The sequence below is a fragment of the Doryrhamphus excisus genome, chromosome 5 (genome assembly GCF_030265055.1).
Source record: "Doryrhamphus excisus isolate RoL2022-K1 chromosome 5, RoL_Dexc_1.0, whole genome shotgun sequence".
In the NCBI taxonomy this organism is placed as follows: Eukaryota; Metazoa; Chordata; class Actinopteri; order Syngnathiformes; family Syngnathidae; genus Doryrhamphus; species Doryrhamphus excisus.
Genome location: NC_080470.1, coordinates 1685372 through 1706017, shown reverse-complemented (window position 1 = coordinate 1706017; position 20646 = coordinate 1685372). Strand labels below are relative to the sequence as shown.

The 20646-nt window shown below is 36.5% G+C and overlaps 1 protein-coding gene across 8 annotated transcripts in view; it reads left to right on the top strand.

Moving 5' to 3' along the window:
* slc5a5 (solute carrier family 5 member 5) overlaps window positions 1-20646 on the top strand; it is a 59548-nt gene that overhangs the window by 26976 nt on the left and 11926 nt on the right. For 5 of the 8 annotated variants that reach the window (XM_058072375.1, XM_058072372.1, XM_058072373.1 and 2 more), the window contains exons 6-15: window positions 6715-6753; window positions 6914-7046; window positions 7145-7207; window positions 9096-9567; window positions 11305-11370; window positions 13071-13122; window positions 13195-13262; window positions 13345-13499; window positions 13583-13723; window positions 20203-20332. In XM_058072375.1, coding sequence (XP_057928358.1) covers window positions 9097-9567; window positions 11305-11370; window positions 13071-13122; window positions 13195-13262; window positions 13345-13499; window positions 13583-13723; window positions 20203-20332 — 1083 coding nt within the window. In that variant the 5' untranslated portion in view covers window positions 6715-6753; window positions 6914-7046; window positions 7145-7207; window position 9096. Of the gene's footprint in view, window positions 1-6714; window positions 6754-6910; window positions 7047-7144; window positions 7208-9095; window positions 9568-11304; window positions 11371-13070; window positions 13123-13194; window positions 13263-13344; window positions 13500-13582; window positions 13724-20202; window positions 20333-20646 lie in introns of all 8 variants that reach the window. The other 3 variants (XM_058072377.1, XM_058072378.1, XM_058072374.1) reach the window with 3 other exon arrangements.

Sequence of the window (20646 nt, the reverse complement as noted above, 5' to 3'; positions counted from 1 at the left end):
CTTTGGTTCCGATTTTCTACAATAAAAGCTCTGATAAAACATTCCACTGTTCTCAAATATCTTACTTTTTATTTTTCTGCACAAAATAAGATGAAAAATAAATAAACAAATCAAGAATAAAGAAAATCAATCAATCAGTAATAAATAAATATAATAATAATAATAATAATAAAACGGCAAATAATAAAAACTTAAGAAACCACATATAGTTGGTGGGTTTTTCAGATTAAAATTACCAAAGCATTATTAGAGCCCTGTAGACATGACAAAACACGACTATAGTCACATTTATACTCTTTTTATTTACAACATATTGCGCAACTGCAGGGTCTTGAGACACATGCTAACTTGCAAACTAGACAGCTAGCGACCTAAACGGTAGCCTTCAAGTTATTTCCTTTCAACTTAAATAGCCAAAAACTTACCACTTCCACACGGATAGGGAGGATAACTATTAACAGTTATTTAACCTTTAACATGAACATGAATCAAACGTAATAATTTTTTCTGGGTACATGATACCATACAGCATCCATATCAAACTTGCGCGGGCCGCATGTTTGAGACCCCTGGTTTAGAGTATTTGCTGAGGAACTAATGACCAGGTACATAAATGTAAAGTAGTCACCCAAAAAAAAACTAATGGAAAATTAATAATGGACAGCTAGTTTGGCTTGGCACAAGTATTTGTATCGGTCCACTACTGCCCCCTCCTGGGCCTGAATGGTGATGGGTCCCACTGCATCACCACATCCTTGGTCTTGTTCATATTCAGGAGCAGGTGGTTTGCATGGGACCACTCTACAAAGTCAGCAATCACTGTCCTGCACTCCACTTCCTGTCCGTCTCTGATTCACCCAACCACTGTAGAGTCATCAGAGAACTTCTACAGGTGGCATGGACTGGAAATCAGACGTGTACGGAGTCAACAGAAATGGACACAGGACTGTCCCCTGTGGTGCCCCTACATTACTTATTACATTATTATTACAACCATTCACACTCACATTCATACCTATGGACAATTTGGAGTCGCTAATTAACCTAGCATGTTTTTGGAATGTGGGAGGAAACCGGAGTACCCGGAGAAAACCCACGCATGCACGGGGAGAACATGCTAACTCCACACAGAGATGGCCGAGGATGGAATTGAACTCGGGTCTCCTAGCTGCAAAGCCTGTGTGCTAACCACTCGTCCACTGTGCAGCCCTGGTTCAGTATATTTTTCATCAAAATAGTAGTCATGCCAAAATGTTGTGTTGCTGCTGGATGTTCACAGTATCCGAGTGATACTGTTGTGGGGGTGCTGGAGCCTATCCCAGCTGTCTTAGAGTGAGAGAGGCGGGGTACACCCTGGACTGGTGGCCAGCCAATCACAGGGCACATATAGACAAACAACCATTCACACTCACATTCATACCTATGGACAATTTGGAGTGGCTAATTAACCTAGCATGTTTTTGGAATGTGGGAGGAAACCGGAATACTCGGAGAAAACCGATGCATGCACGGGGAGAACATGCAAACTCCTCACAGACATGGGTGGAATCGAACTCTGGTCTCCTAGCTGTGTGGCCTGGTTGCAAACCACTCGTCCACCGTGCAGCAGAAAATATAACATTCATTCATTCATTCCTCACAAGGGTCGCAGGGGGTGCTGGAGCCTATCCCAGCTGTCTTCAGGCGAGAGAGAGGCGGGGTACACCCTGGACTGGTGGCCAGCCAATCACAGGGCACATATAGACAAACAACCATTCACACTCACATTCATACCTATGGACAATTTGGAGTCGCTAATTAACTTAGCATGTTTTTGGAATGTGGGAGGAAAAAAACGGAATACCTGATGAAAACCCACGCATTCACAGGGAGAACATACAAACTCCACACAGAGATGGCCAAGGTTGGTGAGAGACAAAATAAGAAGCCAAAAAGTTACCACTTCCACACAAAATAGGAGGAGAACTCATTCATTCATTCATCCATTTTCTACCGCTTATCCTCACAAGGGTCGCGGGGGTGCTGGAGCCTATCTTGTCCTGTCTTCAGGCGAGAGAGAGGCGGGGTACACCCTGGACTGGTGGCCAGCCAGCCAATCACAGGGCACATATAGACAAACAACCATTCACACTCACATTCATAGTTATGGACAATTTGGAGTGGCTAATTAACCTAGCATGTTTTTGAAATGTGGGAGGAAACCGGAATACTCGGAGAAAACCCACGCATGCACGGGGAGAACATGCAAACTCCACACAGAGATGGCCGAGGGTGAGGAAAGACAAAATAAGAAGCCAAAAAGTTACCACTTCCACACAAAATAGGAGGAGAACTCATTCATTCATTCATCCAATTTCTACCGCTTATCCTCACAAGGGTCGCGGGGGCGCTGGAGCCTATCCCAGCTGTCTTCGGGCGAGAGAGAGGCGGGGTACACCCTGGACTGGTGGCCAGCCAATCACAGGGCACATATAGACAAACAACCATTCACACTCACATTCATAGTTATGGACAATTTGGAGTGGCTAATTAACCTAGCATGCACGGGGGAAAACATGCAAAGTCCACACAGAGATGGCCGAGGGTGGAATTGAACTCGGTTATGTCGCTCGGTCGCCCGTGCAGCCATCTTATCGTATGTTATCTTATCTTATCTTATGTTATCTTATCTTATGCGCTCTGGAAAAAGACATTTGTATGTTTGCTAACTGTATTACTTTGGTTACTTAAGTTAAATAAGTACTCACAACAAGTTTTGGAGATTTGTCTTGGCTGGCAGTACAACTTCGCACATAAATATTGCATTAGATTGTTTGATATTATATCTCCAAATTACCAGCGTAAGTGAATGCGTCACCGCCGGCAGCTGTTTTTCTTAGCACTTGACAGAAAAAAAAACATTTGCTTTCCGTGTGAAATGCATAAAAAAAACGAGAATCCTGTTTTGAATTATGGAACAATACAGTAAGTCAGTGATTCAGTTGAAACATTATTACGTTTACATCATGGAGGATTGAAATTGGAGTTTATGTTTTAATTCACTTACGTGCCCCAAGTCCACTTCTGATCTTCCCCGGAAAAGAGAAGCAACAAGCCTGCTGTGGTTTCCCTCTTCGGTGTAGAGGTGCTTTGCAGTTTCCTGTCACCATAACAAACAGTCGAAACTGCAAACATGTCCGCCGTTGCGTTCAAAACGTTTCTATACGTCTAAAACTATTTGTTCTGTATTACTTTTTACTTCTTTCCTTTGCTTCCATTTTGTCCCTGGAATTTTTTTCTGTGTTAAAATATTGGCTTTTTACTTTCACTTTTGATGACCATATAAGGCTGTCAAATCTCCAAACTGTCAAGAGCAGGGGTGGGCAAACTACGGCGCGGGGGCCACATCCGGCCCACCAAGTGTTTGAATACGGCCCGCCCAATCTTTCAAAAGTATTTAATTTAAACTCAACTCAAAAGGGACACAAGCACATAATAATAATAAAAATTAAAATAATAATTATTATATTATTATTATAACTATTATGATTATTATATTCATTATATTAAAGCTAATTATTATATTAATTATATATAATATTATTGTTATATTTGCATATTTTACATAATAATATAATAATTATTATTTTAATTTTATTTTAATTATTATAATATTTTATTATTTTTTAAAAATATTTAAATATAAATATAAAATAATAAATAATAATAGCAGATTGCATGACAATTTTACAGATACAATAATACCAGGTGGACTGTTACGTGTAAAAAAAGCAATAGGATTCTTGGTTTGGAATAAAAAAAAAAAAATCAGAAATAACCTTTCATTTTTAAACATTGACCAATAACCACGTGAATTTCTGCGAAACGGGATTGCTTCTTCATAAATGGAATATTTTACAGTTAATACAGCCTTGTATCACAAGCTAATGATATACAGTTTTATCCAAAATTATGCGTTTTACACCTACTGGTAATGGGTAACCTACTATGGTACCCATTATGGCATTGGATGCTCATATCCCCTCGTACTTTGGTACGGGATAAAAAAAATAATAATAATTTTATATTTTTTTAATTTTAAAATTTTTATTTTTTTAATTTTTTTATTTTTTTATTTTTTTATTTTTTTATTTTTTTATTTTATTTTATTTTTTTTATTTTTTTAATTAAATAAAAAAACTTAAACTATATTATGAAAGCAGGAAGTGAACAAATGTAACAGTTACTGATTGTAAAAGTACCAGATGGAGGGGTAGGATTTAATAAGCTTTGCTTCTTCCTACTCCTTTTGGACATGTGGAACTGGGAACTGATTATGGGATGCATTCATGCACGCATGTTCAAATAAAATTAAACCATTACCATTTTTTTTTTTTGCATATTTGTCACTCTTAAATGTTTCGGATCATCAAACAAATTTAGTTAAAATTAGCCAATGACAAAACAACTGAAGACAAACTGCAGTTTTTCAATGGAAGTTTTTATTATGGGTGGATAAATATATATATATTAAAGGGGACCTATTATGCTTTTTCCCCTTTTCTGACCTATAAATGTAGTTAAAATGTTGTATTCTTGTGTTAAACTATGCCAAAGTTTCATGTCATGAGGTTTGCGTATTTGGAAGTGAGCCCTGAAAGAAGTTTTGGGATGGCTCAAAACGCTCGGTTTCAAAAGGCGTGGTAAAACTGTCCCTTTGTGATGTCACAGAGGGGTGGATGTCCTTATATGGTTCATAGTTAGGAAGCACTTTGGGGCCTAAAGTGATCGGGCTTGTGTTTCAAATGTACTTCTTCCCTGAGATCATATTTCTCCTCTCTTGTAGAGAAGTATTGGATGACATTTTTAGCTAATTGCTTATTTTTAGCCTTATGCATTATTTTAGCTGTTTGAAGATGAACTATATCAGCAAGTTGAAGTATTTGTCATTTTAGAAATAAGGAGTTAGTATGTTCTCTGAATTATCCTTACTGGCCTTTTTTGCAGTACATTTAGCCAGTGAAGATTGCTTTTATAGTTATTATCCCATATTTCCACACAATAAGTAAGATATGGTAGAACCAGAGAGCAATAAAGAGTGTGGAGTGATATTTGATTGAGAACAAATTTTGCACTAACCCAGGGGTCTCAAACACGCAGCCCGCGGGCCAAATGTGGCCCGCAGGACACTAGTTTGAGGCCCCCGCCTTGATATGAAAGTTTAATGTTAGTGCGTCCCGCGCAAGTTTGATATGGATGCTGTATGGTATCATGTACCCAGAAAAAATTATTACGTTTGATTCATGTTCATGTTAAAGGTTAAATAACTGTTAATAGTTATCCTCCCTATCCGTGTGGAAGTGGTAAGTTTTTGGCTAATTAAGTTGAAAGGAAATAACTTGGAGGCTACCGTTGAGGTGGCTAGCTCTCTAGTTTGCGAGTTAGCATGTGTCTCGAGACCCTGCAGTTGCGCAATATGTTGTAAATAAAAAGAGTATAAATGTGACTATAGTCTTGTTTTGTCATGTCTATAAAAAAAGATTAAAAAAAGATAAAGAATTATCTCTCAGAAAATACTTAGCTTAATATGTATAAATCAGGGGTCTCAAACATGTGGGCCGAGGGCCAAATGTGGCCCACAGGACACTAGTTTGAGGCCCCCGCCTTGATATGAAAGTTTAATGTTAGTGCGGCCCCGCGCAAGTTTGATATGGATGCTGTATGGTATCATGTACCCAGAAAAAATGATTACGTTTGATTCATGTTCATGTTAAAGGTTAAATAACTGTTAATAGTTATCCTCCCTATCCGTGTGGAAGTGGTAAGTTTTTGGCTATTTAAGTTGAAAGGAAATAACTTGAAGGCTACCGTTTAGGTCGCTAGCGGTCTAGTTTGCAAGTTAGCATGTGTCTCAAGACCCTGCAGTTGCGCAATATGTTGTAAATAAAAAGAGTATAAATGTGACTATAGTCGTGTTTTGTCATGTCTATAAAAAAAGATTTAAAAAAAATAAAGAATTATCTCTCAGAAAATACTTAGCAAAATATGTATAAATCAGGGGTCTCAAACATGCGGGCCGAGGGCCAAATGTGGCCCGCAGGACACCAGTTTGAGGCCCCCGCCTTGATATGAAAGTTTAATGTTAGTGCGGCCCCACGCAAGTTTGATATGGATGCTGTATGGTATCATGTACCCAGAAAAAAAATTATTACGTTTGATTCATGTTCATGTTAAAGGTTAAATAACTGTTAATAGTTATCCTCCCTATCCGTGTGGAAGTGGTAAGTTTTTGGCTATTTAAGTTGAAAGGAAATAACTTGAAGGCTACCGTTTAGGTCGCTAGCGGTCTAGTTTGCAAGTTAGCATGTGTCTCAAGACCCTGCAGTTGCGTAATATGTTGTAAATAAAAAGAGTATAAATGTGACTATAGTCGTGTTTTGTCATGTCTACAGGGCTCTAATAATGCTTTGGTAATTTTAATCTGAAAAAAATAATTTGAAAAAATAATAAGTTTTTATTATTTGGTGTTTTATTATTATTATATTTATTTATTACTGATTGATTGATTTTCATTCTTATTTATTTTTCATCTTATTTTGTGTAGAAAAATAAAAAGTAAGATATTTGAGAACAGTGGAATGTTTTATCAGAGCTTTTATTGTAGAAAATCGGAACCAAAGCACTGAAAAAGTTTGTATATTTTTCTGTTTTTAATATATGCATTTTTTTTTGTAGGCCCAGCCTTGCCCAGACCCTAGCTCCAGTGGCCCCCAGGTAAATTGAGTTTGAGTCCTCTGTACTAACTCCTTATTTCTAAAATCATGTTCAAATGAAATCAAACCATTCCCATGTTATATAATGTTTATCGTGCTTATCGTGTATTATCGTGTTTATCGTGTATTATCGTGTATTATCCCTTTTCCTGCATAAGCAGTAAACCTTTGACTGCACCACCTACCCTTGGGAGTGTGTTAGTGTGTTGTTGGCTGCAGGCTGCAAGAGCGCTTCTATTCAAAGTATCGGCATTCTCCTGCCAGGGAAGTCAAACGGGACCAGCAATAAGAGCGGTGAGTCTTTTTAAACGAGTTTATTTAGACTCCCAACGGTTATGAGCTGCAACGGAAGCTCCATTCAGCTCCATGACGGCTATCATGTTTTTTTCCAGAATTCGGGAATACTAGTTCCATCATTTTTCTTCTGTGGAATCTTTCATTTAAAGACCAACACAGTGAGTATACGAGATACTGAAAGTCATGCACTTCTGTTTTTAGAATGAAAAGTCATTAGTTTTTCTGAATGGCAAAAATGCAACAGAATAAATCCCATAAAAGGGTTAAAAAAAATGTCTTTCATATATCAGATGTTGATGATTTTTCACCTAGCATCACGCATATCTGTGATGGAATGATTATAGTTTTGTGATGTTCTACCAAATAATACTACTAAAGTGGATATATGTTGAAAGTCATTCAAGTGAAACTGGTTGGAGTTGCCTTCAAGGACCACCTTGCCTTCAAGGAATAGCAAGAATCACTCGTCATTGACACGGCCGTAAAATTGTCTATTTTTTTTACCCCTCCAAACTTTAGTTTGGCCATGTTCTCCAATTTTGGATCAACATTTGCTATAAAAGTGACTCCTCTTTTTCTCTTCAGTTGGAAGCTAACAAGCTAAATGCTAAACGCCAGATGTACAATTCAGGCTTAGGCCCTACGTACGCCTCACAACACTTTTTTGAACAAAATTGTGATGACACACAATCACGGTGCATTCAAGGACCACAGAACAAAGTGGGAAATCTCAAGACTTGCTGAAAAAGCGTAAAAAAAAGAAAAAAACTCGAGATGAGGGATGAGCGAGTACACCACATACAGTATATACAAATACAGTATATTATTAAAAATATATATTTTTAAGAAAAAACATTTGCTATAAAAGTGACTCCCCTTTTTCTCTTCAATTGGAAGCTAACAAGCTAAATGCTAAACGCCAGATGTACAATTCAGGCTTAAGCCCTAAGTACGCCTCACAACACTTTATTGAACACATTTTAAATAATGATGACACACAATCACGGTGCGTTCAAGGACCACAGAACAAAGTGGGAAATCTCGAGACTTGCTGAAAAAGCGTAAAATAAAAAAATAAAAAACTCGAGATGAGGGATGAGCGAGTACACCACATACAGTATATACAAATACTGTATATTATTAAAAAATATATTTTTAAGAAAAAACATTTGCTATAAAAGTGCCCCCCCCCCTTTTCCCTTCAGTTGGAAGCTAACAAGCTAAATGCTAAACGCCAGATGTACAATTCAGGCATAAACCCTAAGTACGCCTCACAACACTTTATTGAACACATTTTAAATTATGATGACACACAATCACGGTGCGTTCAAGGACCACAGAACAAAGTGGGAAATCTCGAGACTTGCTGAAAAAGCGTAAAAAAAAAAACTCTCATAAAGTGTTGAGATGATCGAGTACACCACATACAGTATATACAAATACAAAGATATATTTTTAAGAAAAAAAACATTTGCTATAAAAGTGCCCCCCCCCTTTTCTCTTCAGTTGGAAGCTAACAAGCTAAATGCTAAACGCCAGATGTACAATTCAGGCTTAAGCCCTAAGTACGCCTCACAACACTTTATTGAACACATTTTAAATTATGATGGCATACAATCACGGTGCGTTCAAGGACCACAGAAGAAAGTGGGAAATCTCAAGACTTGCTGAAAAAGCATAAAAAAAAGAAAAAACTCGAAATGACGGATGAGCGAGTACACCACATACAGTATATACAAATACAAATACAGTATATTATTAAAAAATATATTTTTAAGAAAAAACATTTGCAATAAAAGTGACTCCCCTTTTCAGTTGGAAGCTAACAAGCTAAATGCTAAACGCCAGATGTACAATTCAGGCATAAGCCCTAAGTACGCCTCACAACACTTTATTGAACACATTTTAAATTATGATGACATACAATCATGGTGCGTTCAAGGACCACAGAACAAAGTGGGAAATTTCAAGACTTGCTGAAAAAGCGTAAAAAAAAAAAATTTTTGAATTTGCACTAATGCGTTTCAATGCGCGTCTGCCAAACAGGATGATGGCGGTGCAGTCAACCAGCGAGTTCTCCACACAGAGCTTTGTCTTAGCGGACTATGCGGTCTTCGCCGCCATGCTGGTGATCTCCTTGGGCATCGGACTCTTTCAGGCGTTGAAGAAGAAGCCCCAGGATGCAAACACCGATGACTTCTTCACCGGTCGTCGTAGTTTGCCGGCGGTGCCCGTCGGACTGTCCCTCTGTGCCAGCTTTATGTCCGCCGTCCAGGTTTTGGGGGTTCCAGTCGAGGCTTCTCGCTACGGCTTCAAGTTCGTGTACATGTGCCTCGGCCAAAGCATCAACACTCTGCTGACGGCGTATCTCTTTCTGCCCATTTTCTTTCGTCTTGGGGTCACAAGCACCAATCAGGTGAGAAGTCCATTCCAGTGTGATACCTCTAGTCTGTGTAGGGATGGTTATGACTTGGTGGATGGAAAGGAATTGGACTTGCCAAGTGGATGCAGGTGCTTGGTAAGCTAACGTCAACATGGACACTTTTTACAAAGCAAAGGATTCATTGCTATAGGAATTCAACCATATACACTACTGCTCAAAAGATAGATGGATGGATGGAACGATAGACAGAACGATAGATAGATAGATAGATAGATAGATAGATAGATAGATAGATAGATAGACAGACAGACAGACAGACAGACAGACAGACAGACAGACAGACAGACAGACAGACAGACAGAACGATAGATAGACAGAACGATAGATAGATAGAACGATAGATAGACAGAACGACAGAACGATAGATAGACAGAACGACAGAACAATAGAACGATAGATAGAACAATAGATAGATAGATAGACAGAACAATAGATAGACAGAATGACAGAATGATAGATAGACAGAACGACAGAACGATAGAACGATAGATAGATGTATGGATGGATGGATAGATAGAACGACAGAACAATAGACTGAACGACAGAACGATAGATAGACAGAACGACAGTTAAATAGATGGATGGATGGATGGATGGATGGATGGATAGATAGGACGATAGAATGACAGAACGATAGATAGACAGAACGACAGAACAATAGATGGATGGATGGATGGATGGATGGATGAATAGATAGGACGATAGAATGACAGAACGATAGATAGACAGAACGATAGATCAACAGAATGATAGACAGAACGATAGACTGAACGATAGATCGACAGAACGATAGAACAATAGACAGAACGATAGATCGACAGAACGATAGACAGAACGATAGATCGACAGAACGATCGACAGAATGATAGACAGAATGATAGACTGAACGATAGACTGAACGATAGACTGAACGATAGACTGAACGATAGACTGAACGATAGACTGAACGATAGACTGAACGATAGACTGAACGATAGACTGAACGATAGATCGACAGAACGATAGACTGAACGATAGACAGAACGATAGACAGAACGATAGACAGAACGATAGACAGAACGATAGACTGAACGATAGATTGACAGAACGATAGACAGAACGATAGACAGAACGATAGACTGAATGGTAGATCGACAGAACGATAGACTGAACGACAGAACGATAGATCGACGGAACGATAGACTGAACGACAGAACGATAGATCGACAGAATGATAGACAGAACGATAGACTGAACGACGATAGATAGACAGAGCGACAGAACGATAGAACGATAGATGGATGGATGGATAGATAGATAGAACGACAGAATGATAGACTGAACGACAAAACGATGGATGGATGGATGGATGGATGGATAGATAGAATGATAGACAGAACGATAGACTGAACGACAAAATGATAGAGAGAACAATTGATGGATGGATGGATAGATAGATAGACTGAATGACAGAACGGTAGACTGAACGACAAAACTATAGATAGAACGATAGATGGATAGATAGATAGACTGAACGACAGAATGACAGAACGATAGACATCTTTATTCTTCTCTAAAAGTATGACTTTTCCCTAATTACAATTACAATTACACGTTTTGGTGTCTCGAATACTTCTTGGCCCTAAAACCTTAGCAGTAAATAAATACTCTAGTGTATAAACCAAACCAAGTATTCCCAGCCAGCATCTCTTCTGACCAAACTGTTGAAACGTGCTTCTGAAACGTGATGAATATAAGAAGTGAAGACTGACAAGGAATGTGTGTGTAGATGGAGTGTGTAGTTGTAAGTGCAGGTGTGTTCTTGTCCTTCAGTATCTGAAGATGAGGTTCGGCAGAGGGATGCAGCTGCTTGGAAGTGTCCAGTTTCTCGTGGCCACGGTGAGACAAACGCATACTTTGTTTTATTCTTTCATATACTATCAGCACTGTTGAAAATTATCTTAGTTTTTTTTTAGGAATGTACTTTTTTTTTCAAGCCCACTTTGATAACCGAATTTTAAATTAAGGCTTAGCTTTTGTTGGTGCAAAGTAAGAACAAAAAAAATTAAAACTTGGATTTGACAAACTACTATATCGGATTATCCTTACAAAATATGATGACGTCACGACTAATAAGGAAACGTTTGAAAATTAGCGGCAGCTCAGAAGTACAAACCGTGGCTCCAAAAGGTTTATAAGTCTGCAGCAGAGATAGGAACAAGCCCCGGGGCGTCGTAGCGATGCTGGAGTGATTTTTCATTTTTTTTTTACCTCATCACATAATCTTTCGTCATAATTATATTTTTTTATTTATATTTATTGTCAGTTTATTGTCATAAAATTACAAAGTTAAAATTATATTTTTAAAATAATTATAAAATTATTTAAAATAAGTTTTATATTAAAAAAAAATAAGATTTATATTTTTAAAATTACAGCTGTTTTGCTATATATATATATATATATATATACATATATATATATTGCTATATTTTTTTGTTATGAGTTTATTCTCATAAAATTACAAAGTTTTTGTCTCATTAGATTTACATTTTTAAAATTACAGCTTTGCTTTTTAAAAAAATTCCAACGACTTTATTCCCATATTCCCATTTAGATCATTTCCCAAAAATAGAAAAAACAATAATAAAATAATATTTAACTAGTGAAAAAAATGCAGACTTTTTTTTTCAAATGTGGCAGCGATAGGAACAAGCCCCGGGCGATTTACATTTTTTAAATTACAGCTGTTTTGCTTTTTTTTTTTTTAATTTCCAACAACTTTATTCCCATAATATTTTGACTTTATTCCCATAACATTATAACTATTTCTGCAACCGTATTTTCCAAAAATTAAATAATAACTAAATGAACTGTATCAATCTATATTAAGAAACGGTAATATTAATTTAGATCATTTACCAAAATAATAATATATTTTAATTTGATTTAATTTAATTTAATTTAATTTAATTTAATTTAGTTTAATAATAATTTAATTTAATTTTAAATTTTAAAGTAAAAATCTGCATTTTTTTCACTAGTTAAATATGATTTTTTTGTATCTTTTTTTGGTGCCCCTCCATCATTTTAATTTAATTTAATTCAATTTAATTTAATTTAATTTTTTGGTAAATGATCTAAATTAATATTACCGTTTCTTAATATGGATTGATACATTTCATTTAGTTATTATTTAATTTTTGGAAAATTCGGTTGCAGAAATAGTTATAATGTTATGGGAATAAAGTCAAAATATTATGGGAATAAAGCAAAACAGCTGTAAAATTTAATTTATTTTAATTTAATTTAATTTAATTTTATTTTATTTTATTTTATTTTATTTTATTTTATTTTATTTTATTTTATTTTATTTTATTTTATTTTATTTTATTTTATTCATATTTAACTAGTGAAAAAAATGCTGATTTTTACTGCGCTATATCCTGCTAAATTATTTCGAGAAAAAGCAATTGTCTCAACTTTAACATCAGATCAGTAGACACACTAACAACACATATTAATTACATTACCAGTGTGTTTGATGTCTGAAAGTCTATTTTGCTTGTTTGTCCTGTACGTCTGATTCCGTTCCTCAGGTGTTTTACACCGGGATTGTCATCTACGCACCGGCACTCATACTTAATCAAGGTGAGTTCAATGACCGACAAGAAATACCGTCTATATTCATGCAAGTCAACTTTGCTGCGTGTTCACTTCCAGCAACTGGACTCAATATGTGGCTGTCTCTTTGCTCCACCGGAATCATCTGCACCCTGTACACAACGCTGGTAAAGCATGTCGGCATTCCCGAGACTTCCCAGTATGCCGAAATGGAAAGCTAATATTTCCTCAATGACGCGTCTGTGATAGGGCGGGATAAAGGCCGTGATCTGGACGGATGTTTTCCAGATCATTGTGATGCTTTCAGGCTTTGTGGCCATTTTCATCCACGGTACGGTTCTCGTCGGCGGTCCTGCGATGGTACTGGAAATCGCCAACAATGGATCACGGATTAATTTCAATGAGTATGTGGCAGTTTTAGGATAGGATCACAAAGCTTATTGTACTAAAAAAAAAAAAAATAGTTATATGTGATTTATTTCAACAGTTTTGACTTTGACCCACGTCGACGTTACACCTTCTGGAGCTTATCCGTGGGGGGGGCACTCGTCTGGCTGTCCATGTATGGAGCGAACCAAGCTCAAGTCCAGCGATATGTCTCCTGCAAAACAGAAAGAGACGCCCAGTGGTGAGTAGACTCGACACGAAGGGTGTCATGACATCAAAAAGATCACAATAGATCACAAAAAATATGATCTGTAAACCTCATATTATATTATTAAATATACAACATAAGGTGGACAGAAATATTTCAATATTGAACAAAGAAAAATTTGTTCTCAAGCAATCTTCACTCGCTAAATGTACTGCAAAAAAAAGGCCAGTAAGGATAATTCAGAGAACATACTAACTCCTTATTTCTAAAATGACAAATACTTCAACTTGCTGATATAGTTCATCTTCAAACAGCTAAAATAATGCATAAGGCTAAAAATAACCAATTAGCTAAAAATGATCCGAAACATTTAAGAGTGACAAATATGCAAAAAAAAAAAATGGTAATGGTTTAATTTTATTTGAACATGCATGCATGAATGCATCACATAATCAGTTCCCAGTTCCACATGTCCAAAAGGAGTAGGAAGAAGCAAAGCTTATTAAATCCTACCCCTCCATCTGGTACTTTTACAATCAGTAACTGTTACATTTGTTCACTTCCTGCTTTCTAATATATATATTTTTAATTTTTTTATATTTTTCAATTTTTTTTTAATTTTAATAATTTTTTGTGTGTGGAAATATGGGCTAATCACTATAAAAGCAATCTTCACTCGCTAAATGTACTGCAAAAAAAGGCCAGTAAGGATAATTCAGAGAACATACTAACTCCTTATTTCTAAAATGACAAATACTTCAACTTGCTGATATAGTTCATCTTCAAACAGCTAAAATAATGCATAATGCTAAAAATAACCAATTAGCTAAACATGTCATCCAATACTTCTCTACAAGAGAGGAGAAATATGATCTCAGGGAAGAAGTACATTTGAAACACTTCTATGCTAGGACTACGTTAGCATTAGCATAGCATTTCAGTATGTGGAATCAAACGATGGAATGGATTGAGTAAGGAAATCAAACAATGCACAACGATGAGCCAATTCAAGAAACAATACAAGCAGTTGATGTTTGCTAAATACATGTACAATATAGAAAGTACAATATATAGAAATATATACAAAATACAATATATCACTATATTGACACTTACTATGGTACCCATTATGTCAGTTTATGGTCATATCACCTTGTAGTTTGGTACGGGACAAAAATTTTTTTAATAAAATAAAAAATATTAAATATATTAGAAAGCAGGAAGTGAACAAATGTAAAAAAATAAAAAATAAAACAAATTGAAAAATATTTATAAAAAATTAAAAATATATATATTAGAAAGCAGGAAGTGAACAAATGTAAAAAAAAAAAAAATAAAATAAAAACATTTGAAAAATATTTTTAAAAAATTAAAAATATATATATTAGAAAGCAGGAAGTGAACAAATGTAACAGTTACTGATTGTAAAAGTACCAGATGGAGGGGTAGGATTTAATAAGCTTTGCTTCTTCCTACTCCTTTTGGACATGTGGAACTGGGAACTGATTATGTGATGCATTCAATTGTAATCTGATGCATGTTTAAATGAAATAAAACCATTACCATTACCAAAATCCCGTCTCCCGATAATAAATAAACAAATCATAAATGAAAACCACTCAGTCATTTTGCATGCCTCCTAATCGTTGCCTGTCCTGGTTTATTTGTTCTCCTCATTAGCTGATCAAATGTTTAAGACCACAGCCTTTAAAAGTCTAAATCTTGGCAAAAATGTGGTTATATGTCATTTTCTGTCAATATTCATACTGTGGCAAAGGCAAAAAAGCTCGGGACATGCTAGGTTAATTAGCCACTCCAAATTGTCCATAGGTATGAATGTGAGTGTGAATGGTTGTTTGTCTATATGTGCCCTGTGATTGGCTGGCCACCAGTCCAGGGTGTACCCCGCCTCTCTCGCCTGAAGACAGCTGGGATAGGCTCCAGCACTCCCCCGACAGTATCACTTGGATACTGTGAACATCCAGCAGCAACACAACATTTTGGCATGACTACTATTTTGATGAAAAATATACTGAACTGCACAGTGGACAGGTGGTTAGCACACAGGCTTCACAGCTAGGAGACCCGAGTTCGATTCCACCCTCGGCTGTCTATGTGTGGAGTTTGCATGTTCTCCCCGTGCATGCGTGGGTTTTCTTCCGGGTACTCCGGTTTCCTCCCACATTCCAAAAACATGCTAGGTTAATTAGCGACTCCAAATTGTCCATAGGTATGAATGTGAGTGTGAATGGTTGTTTGTCTATATGTGCCCTGTGATTGGCTGTCTGGCCACCAGTCCAGGGTGTATCCCGCCTATCTCGCCCGAAGACAGCTGGGATAGGCTCCAGCACCCCCATGACCCTCATGAGGACAAGAGGTAGAAAATGAATGAATTAATGAATTAATTTGTATTAATTAATTTGTGTTTGTATGACTACTTATTATTTTTTTTTTCCTTTACTTTGAACACCGTGCCTTAATACCCGAAGGCACCACATTTCCAATATTACAATTTTCATGAATCCAGTTTATCTTTAAGATCTTCAAATCAGCAAATATTACTTGAGGTTATACCATCAGATAATTTAAGGCCACTTTCCTTCACCCATTAAAATTATGATCATACATGATGCATGACGTGTCAATAACGAGTAGTGCAAATTTGATCATAAATGATGCATGAAGTGTCAACAATACAGAGCAGTACAAATACGATACTTGACGTGTAAACAAGAAGTAGTCGTGTCTCGTTTATGGCGGGGAACTGGTTCCACATCCAGCTACGATGAGTGCATTTCCGCAAAGTAGGGTTCAAATGTCTCTTATACTCATACTCATATTAAAATGAATGGAAGTTTGCAACCAGCTGCTTATAATTATCATTCAAACGTCCATTTCTGCTACCGTTCATGACACGTCTCAACATGCATGCATTTTGTCATGTTCAAAACTCAAGCCATATTAAAATAAATAGAAGTTTGCAACCAGCTGCTTATAATTATCATTCAAACATCCATTCCTGCTAACGTTCGTGAAACGTCTCTACATGCGTGCATTTTGTCATGTCAAAACTCTAGCCATATTAAAATGAATGGAATTTTGCAACCAGCTGCTTATAATTATCATTCAAACGTTCATTTCTGCTACCGTTCGTGAAACGTCTCTACATGCATGCATTTTGTCATGTTCAAAACTTGAGCCATATTAAAATGAATGGACGTTTGCAACCAGCTGCTTATAATTATCATGCAAACGTCCATTTCTGCTACCGTTCGTCAAACGTCTCTACATGCATGCATTTTGTCATGTTCAAAACTCGAGCCGTATTAAAATGAATGGAAGTTTGCAACCAGCTGCTTATAATTATCATTCAAATGTCTATTTCTGCTACCGTTCATGAAACGTCTCAACATGCGTGCATTTTGTCATGTCAAAACTCTAGCCATATTAAAATGAATGGAATTTTGCAACCAGCTGCTTATAATTATCATTCAAAGTCCATTTCTGCTACCATTCATGAAACATCTCAACATGCATGCATTTTTTCAAAACTCGAGCCATATTAAAATGAATGGAAGTTTGCAACCAGCTGCTTATAATTATCATTCAAACGTCCATTTCTGCTACCGTTCGTGAAACGTCTCAACATGCATGCATTTTGTCATGTCAAAACTTGACCCATATAAAAATGAATGGAATTTTGCAACCAGCTGCTTATAATTATCATTCAAACGTCCATTTCTGCTACCATTCATGAAACGTCTCTACATGCATGCATTTTTGTCATGTCAAAACTCGAGCCATATAAAAATGAATGGAAGTTTGCAACCAGCTGCTTATAATTATCATTCAAACGTCCATTTCTGCTACTGTTCATGAAACGTCTCAACATGCGTGTATTTTGTCATGTCAAAACTCAAGCCATATTAAAATGAATGGAAGTTTGCAACCAGCTGCTTATAATTATCATTCAAACGTCCATTTCTGCTACTGTTCATGAAACGTCTCAACATGCATGCATTTTGTCATGTCAAAACTTGAGCCATATTAAAATGAATGGAAGTTTGCAACCAGCTGCTTATAATTATCATTCAAAAGTCAATTTCTGCTACCGTTCATGAAACGTCTCTACATGCGTGCATTTTGTCATGTCAAAACTCTAGCCATATTAAAATGAATGGAATTTTGCAACTAGCTGCTTATAATTATCATTCAAACGTTCATTTCTGCTACCGTTCGTGAAACGTCTCTACATGCATGCATTTTGTCATGTCAAAACTTGAGCCATATTAAAATGAATGGACGTTTGCAACCAGCTGCTTATAATTATCATGCAAACGTCCATTTCTGCTACCGTTCGTGAAACGTCTCAACATGCATGCATTTTGTCATGTCAAAACTCGAGCCATATTAAAATAAATGGAAGTTTGCAACCAGCTGCTTATAATTATCATTCAAAAGTCAATTTCTGCTACCGTTCATGAAACGTCTCTACATGCGTGCATTTTGTCATGTCAAAACTCTAGCCATATTAAAATGAATGGAATTTTGCAACCAGCTGCTTATAATTATCATTCAAACGTTCATTTCTGCTACCGTTCGTGAAACGTCTCTACATGCATGCATTTTGTCATGTCAAAACTTGAGCCATATTAAAATGAATGGACGTTTGCAACCAGCTGCTTATAATTATCATGCAAACGTCCATTTCTGCTACCGTTCGTGAAACGTCTCAACATGCATGCATTTTGTCATGTCAAAACTCGAGCCATATTAAAATAAATGGAAGTTTGCAACCAGCTGCTTATAATTATCATTCAAACGTCCATTTCTGCTACCGTTCATGAAACGTCTCAACATGCATGCATTTTGTCATGTCAAAACTTGAGCCATATTAAAATGAATGGAAGTTTTCAACCAGCTGCTTATAATTATCATTCAAACATCCATTTCTGCTACCGTTCGTCAAACGTCTCTACATGCATGCATTTTGTCATGTTCAAAACTCGAGCCATATTAAAATAAATGGACGTTTGCAACCAGCTGCTTATAATTATCATGCAAACGTCCATTTCTGCTACCGTTCGTGAAACGTCTCAACATGCATGCATTTTGTCATGTCAAAACTCGAGCCATATCAAAATAAATGGAAGTTTGCAACCAGCTGCTTATAATTATCATTCAAACGTCCATTTCTGCTACCGTTCGTGAAACGTCTCAACTTGCATGCATTTTGTCATGTCAAAACTTGAGCCATATTAAAATGAATGGAAGTTTGCAACCAGCTGCTTATAATTATCATTCAAAAGTCAATTTCTGCTACCATTCATGAAACGTCTCTACATGCATGCATTTTGTCATGTTCAAAACTCGAGCCGTATTAAAATGAATGGAAGTTTGCAACCAGCTGCTTATAATTATCATTCAAACATCCATTTCTGCTACCGTTCGTGAAACGTCTCAACATGCATGCATTTTGTCATGTTCAAAACTCGAGCCATATTAAAATGAATGGAAGTTTGTAACCAGCTGCTTATAATTATCATGCAAACGTCCATTTCTGCTACCGTTCATGAAACGTCTCAACATGCATGCATTTTGTCATGTTCAAAACTCGAGCCATATTAAAATGAATGGAAGTTTGCAACCAGCTGCTTATAATTATCATTCAAACATCCATTTCTGCTACCGTTCATGAAACGTCTCAACATGCGTGTATTTTGTCATGTCAAAACTCAAGCCGTATTAAAATGAATGGAAGTTTGCAACCAGCTGCTTATAATTATCATTCAAACATTCATTTCTGCTACCGTTCATGAAACGTCTTAACATGCGTGTATTTTGTCATGTTCAAAACTCGAGCCATATTAAAATAAACGGAAGTTTGCAACCAGCTGCTTATAATTATTTTTGGTATTATTATTGAAATGAATATATTGGACTGTGCAGACAGGCTGTCAGATAGAACTGCTTGATTGTAGACATCTCTACCTTCTGAAAAACTACCATTTTTTCCTTATTTTGCATAAATGTACTACTTTGACCCAATACTGTATTTTGGAAACTATTACCAATCTGCACTTCTGGCTTACTTTGTCTTTATTAGTCACCTAAATCAAGAAAGGTTTCACTACTTTTGTCCCGGAAGCCTTTTGCTTGTAGACCAAAGTTATTGCTCTGCGGTAAAAAAAACTGGTTTGTTCTGGATCTTCAAGTCCAGTATCTACGTCAGACTGGATTGTTGCCGTTCAAACAGTTTATGTCCTGTCTGTGATGGATCCCTGAGGATAGTTTGGCTTAGTCAAGCTTAGTCAAAATGAATAAGTACGTTTTCAAAGTATGAATAACAGCAGTGTTAACAATGGCAAAATTAGGCCGAGACCGAAACTCAAGTATAAGTAATATTACATTTACTATATGCGTTTATCAAAATTATTTTTTCCCCTCCTGTTTTTCGCTCTGTAAATATTTTTAAAAAGTGATTAATTCCAACGTGACTTTTTTCCCCACAGGGCATTACTAATCAACCAGTTGGGCTTATTCCTAATTGTGGGCAGCGCAGCAACCTGTGGCATCGTCATGTTTGCTTACTATGTCAACTGCGATCCTTTGCGGTCTGGCAGATTTTCTTCACCTGATCTAGTAAGTGACGTTCCGCATGATGTCGTATTGTCGAGTACCGCTACCGAAGAACCAGTCACGCTATTTAACATTGTTTCTATCACTTTAAATTCACAAGAGAAATTGTAAACATTTGGAAAGTGGTTGACTCTAGATCAGGGGTCTCAAACTCAATTGGGGGCCACTGGAGCTAGGGTCTAGGCGAGGCTGGGCTGCATCAGGTTTTCCAAAAAAAAAAAAAAAATGCATTTATTAAAAACATAAAAATTAATTAACTTTGCTTTTGTTCCGATTTTCTACAATAAAAGCTCTGATAAAACATTCCACTGTTCTCA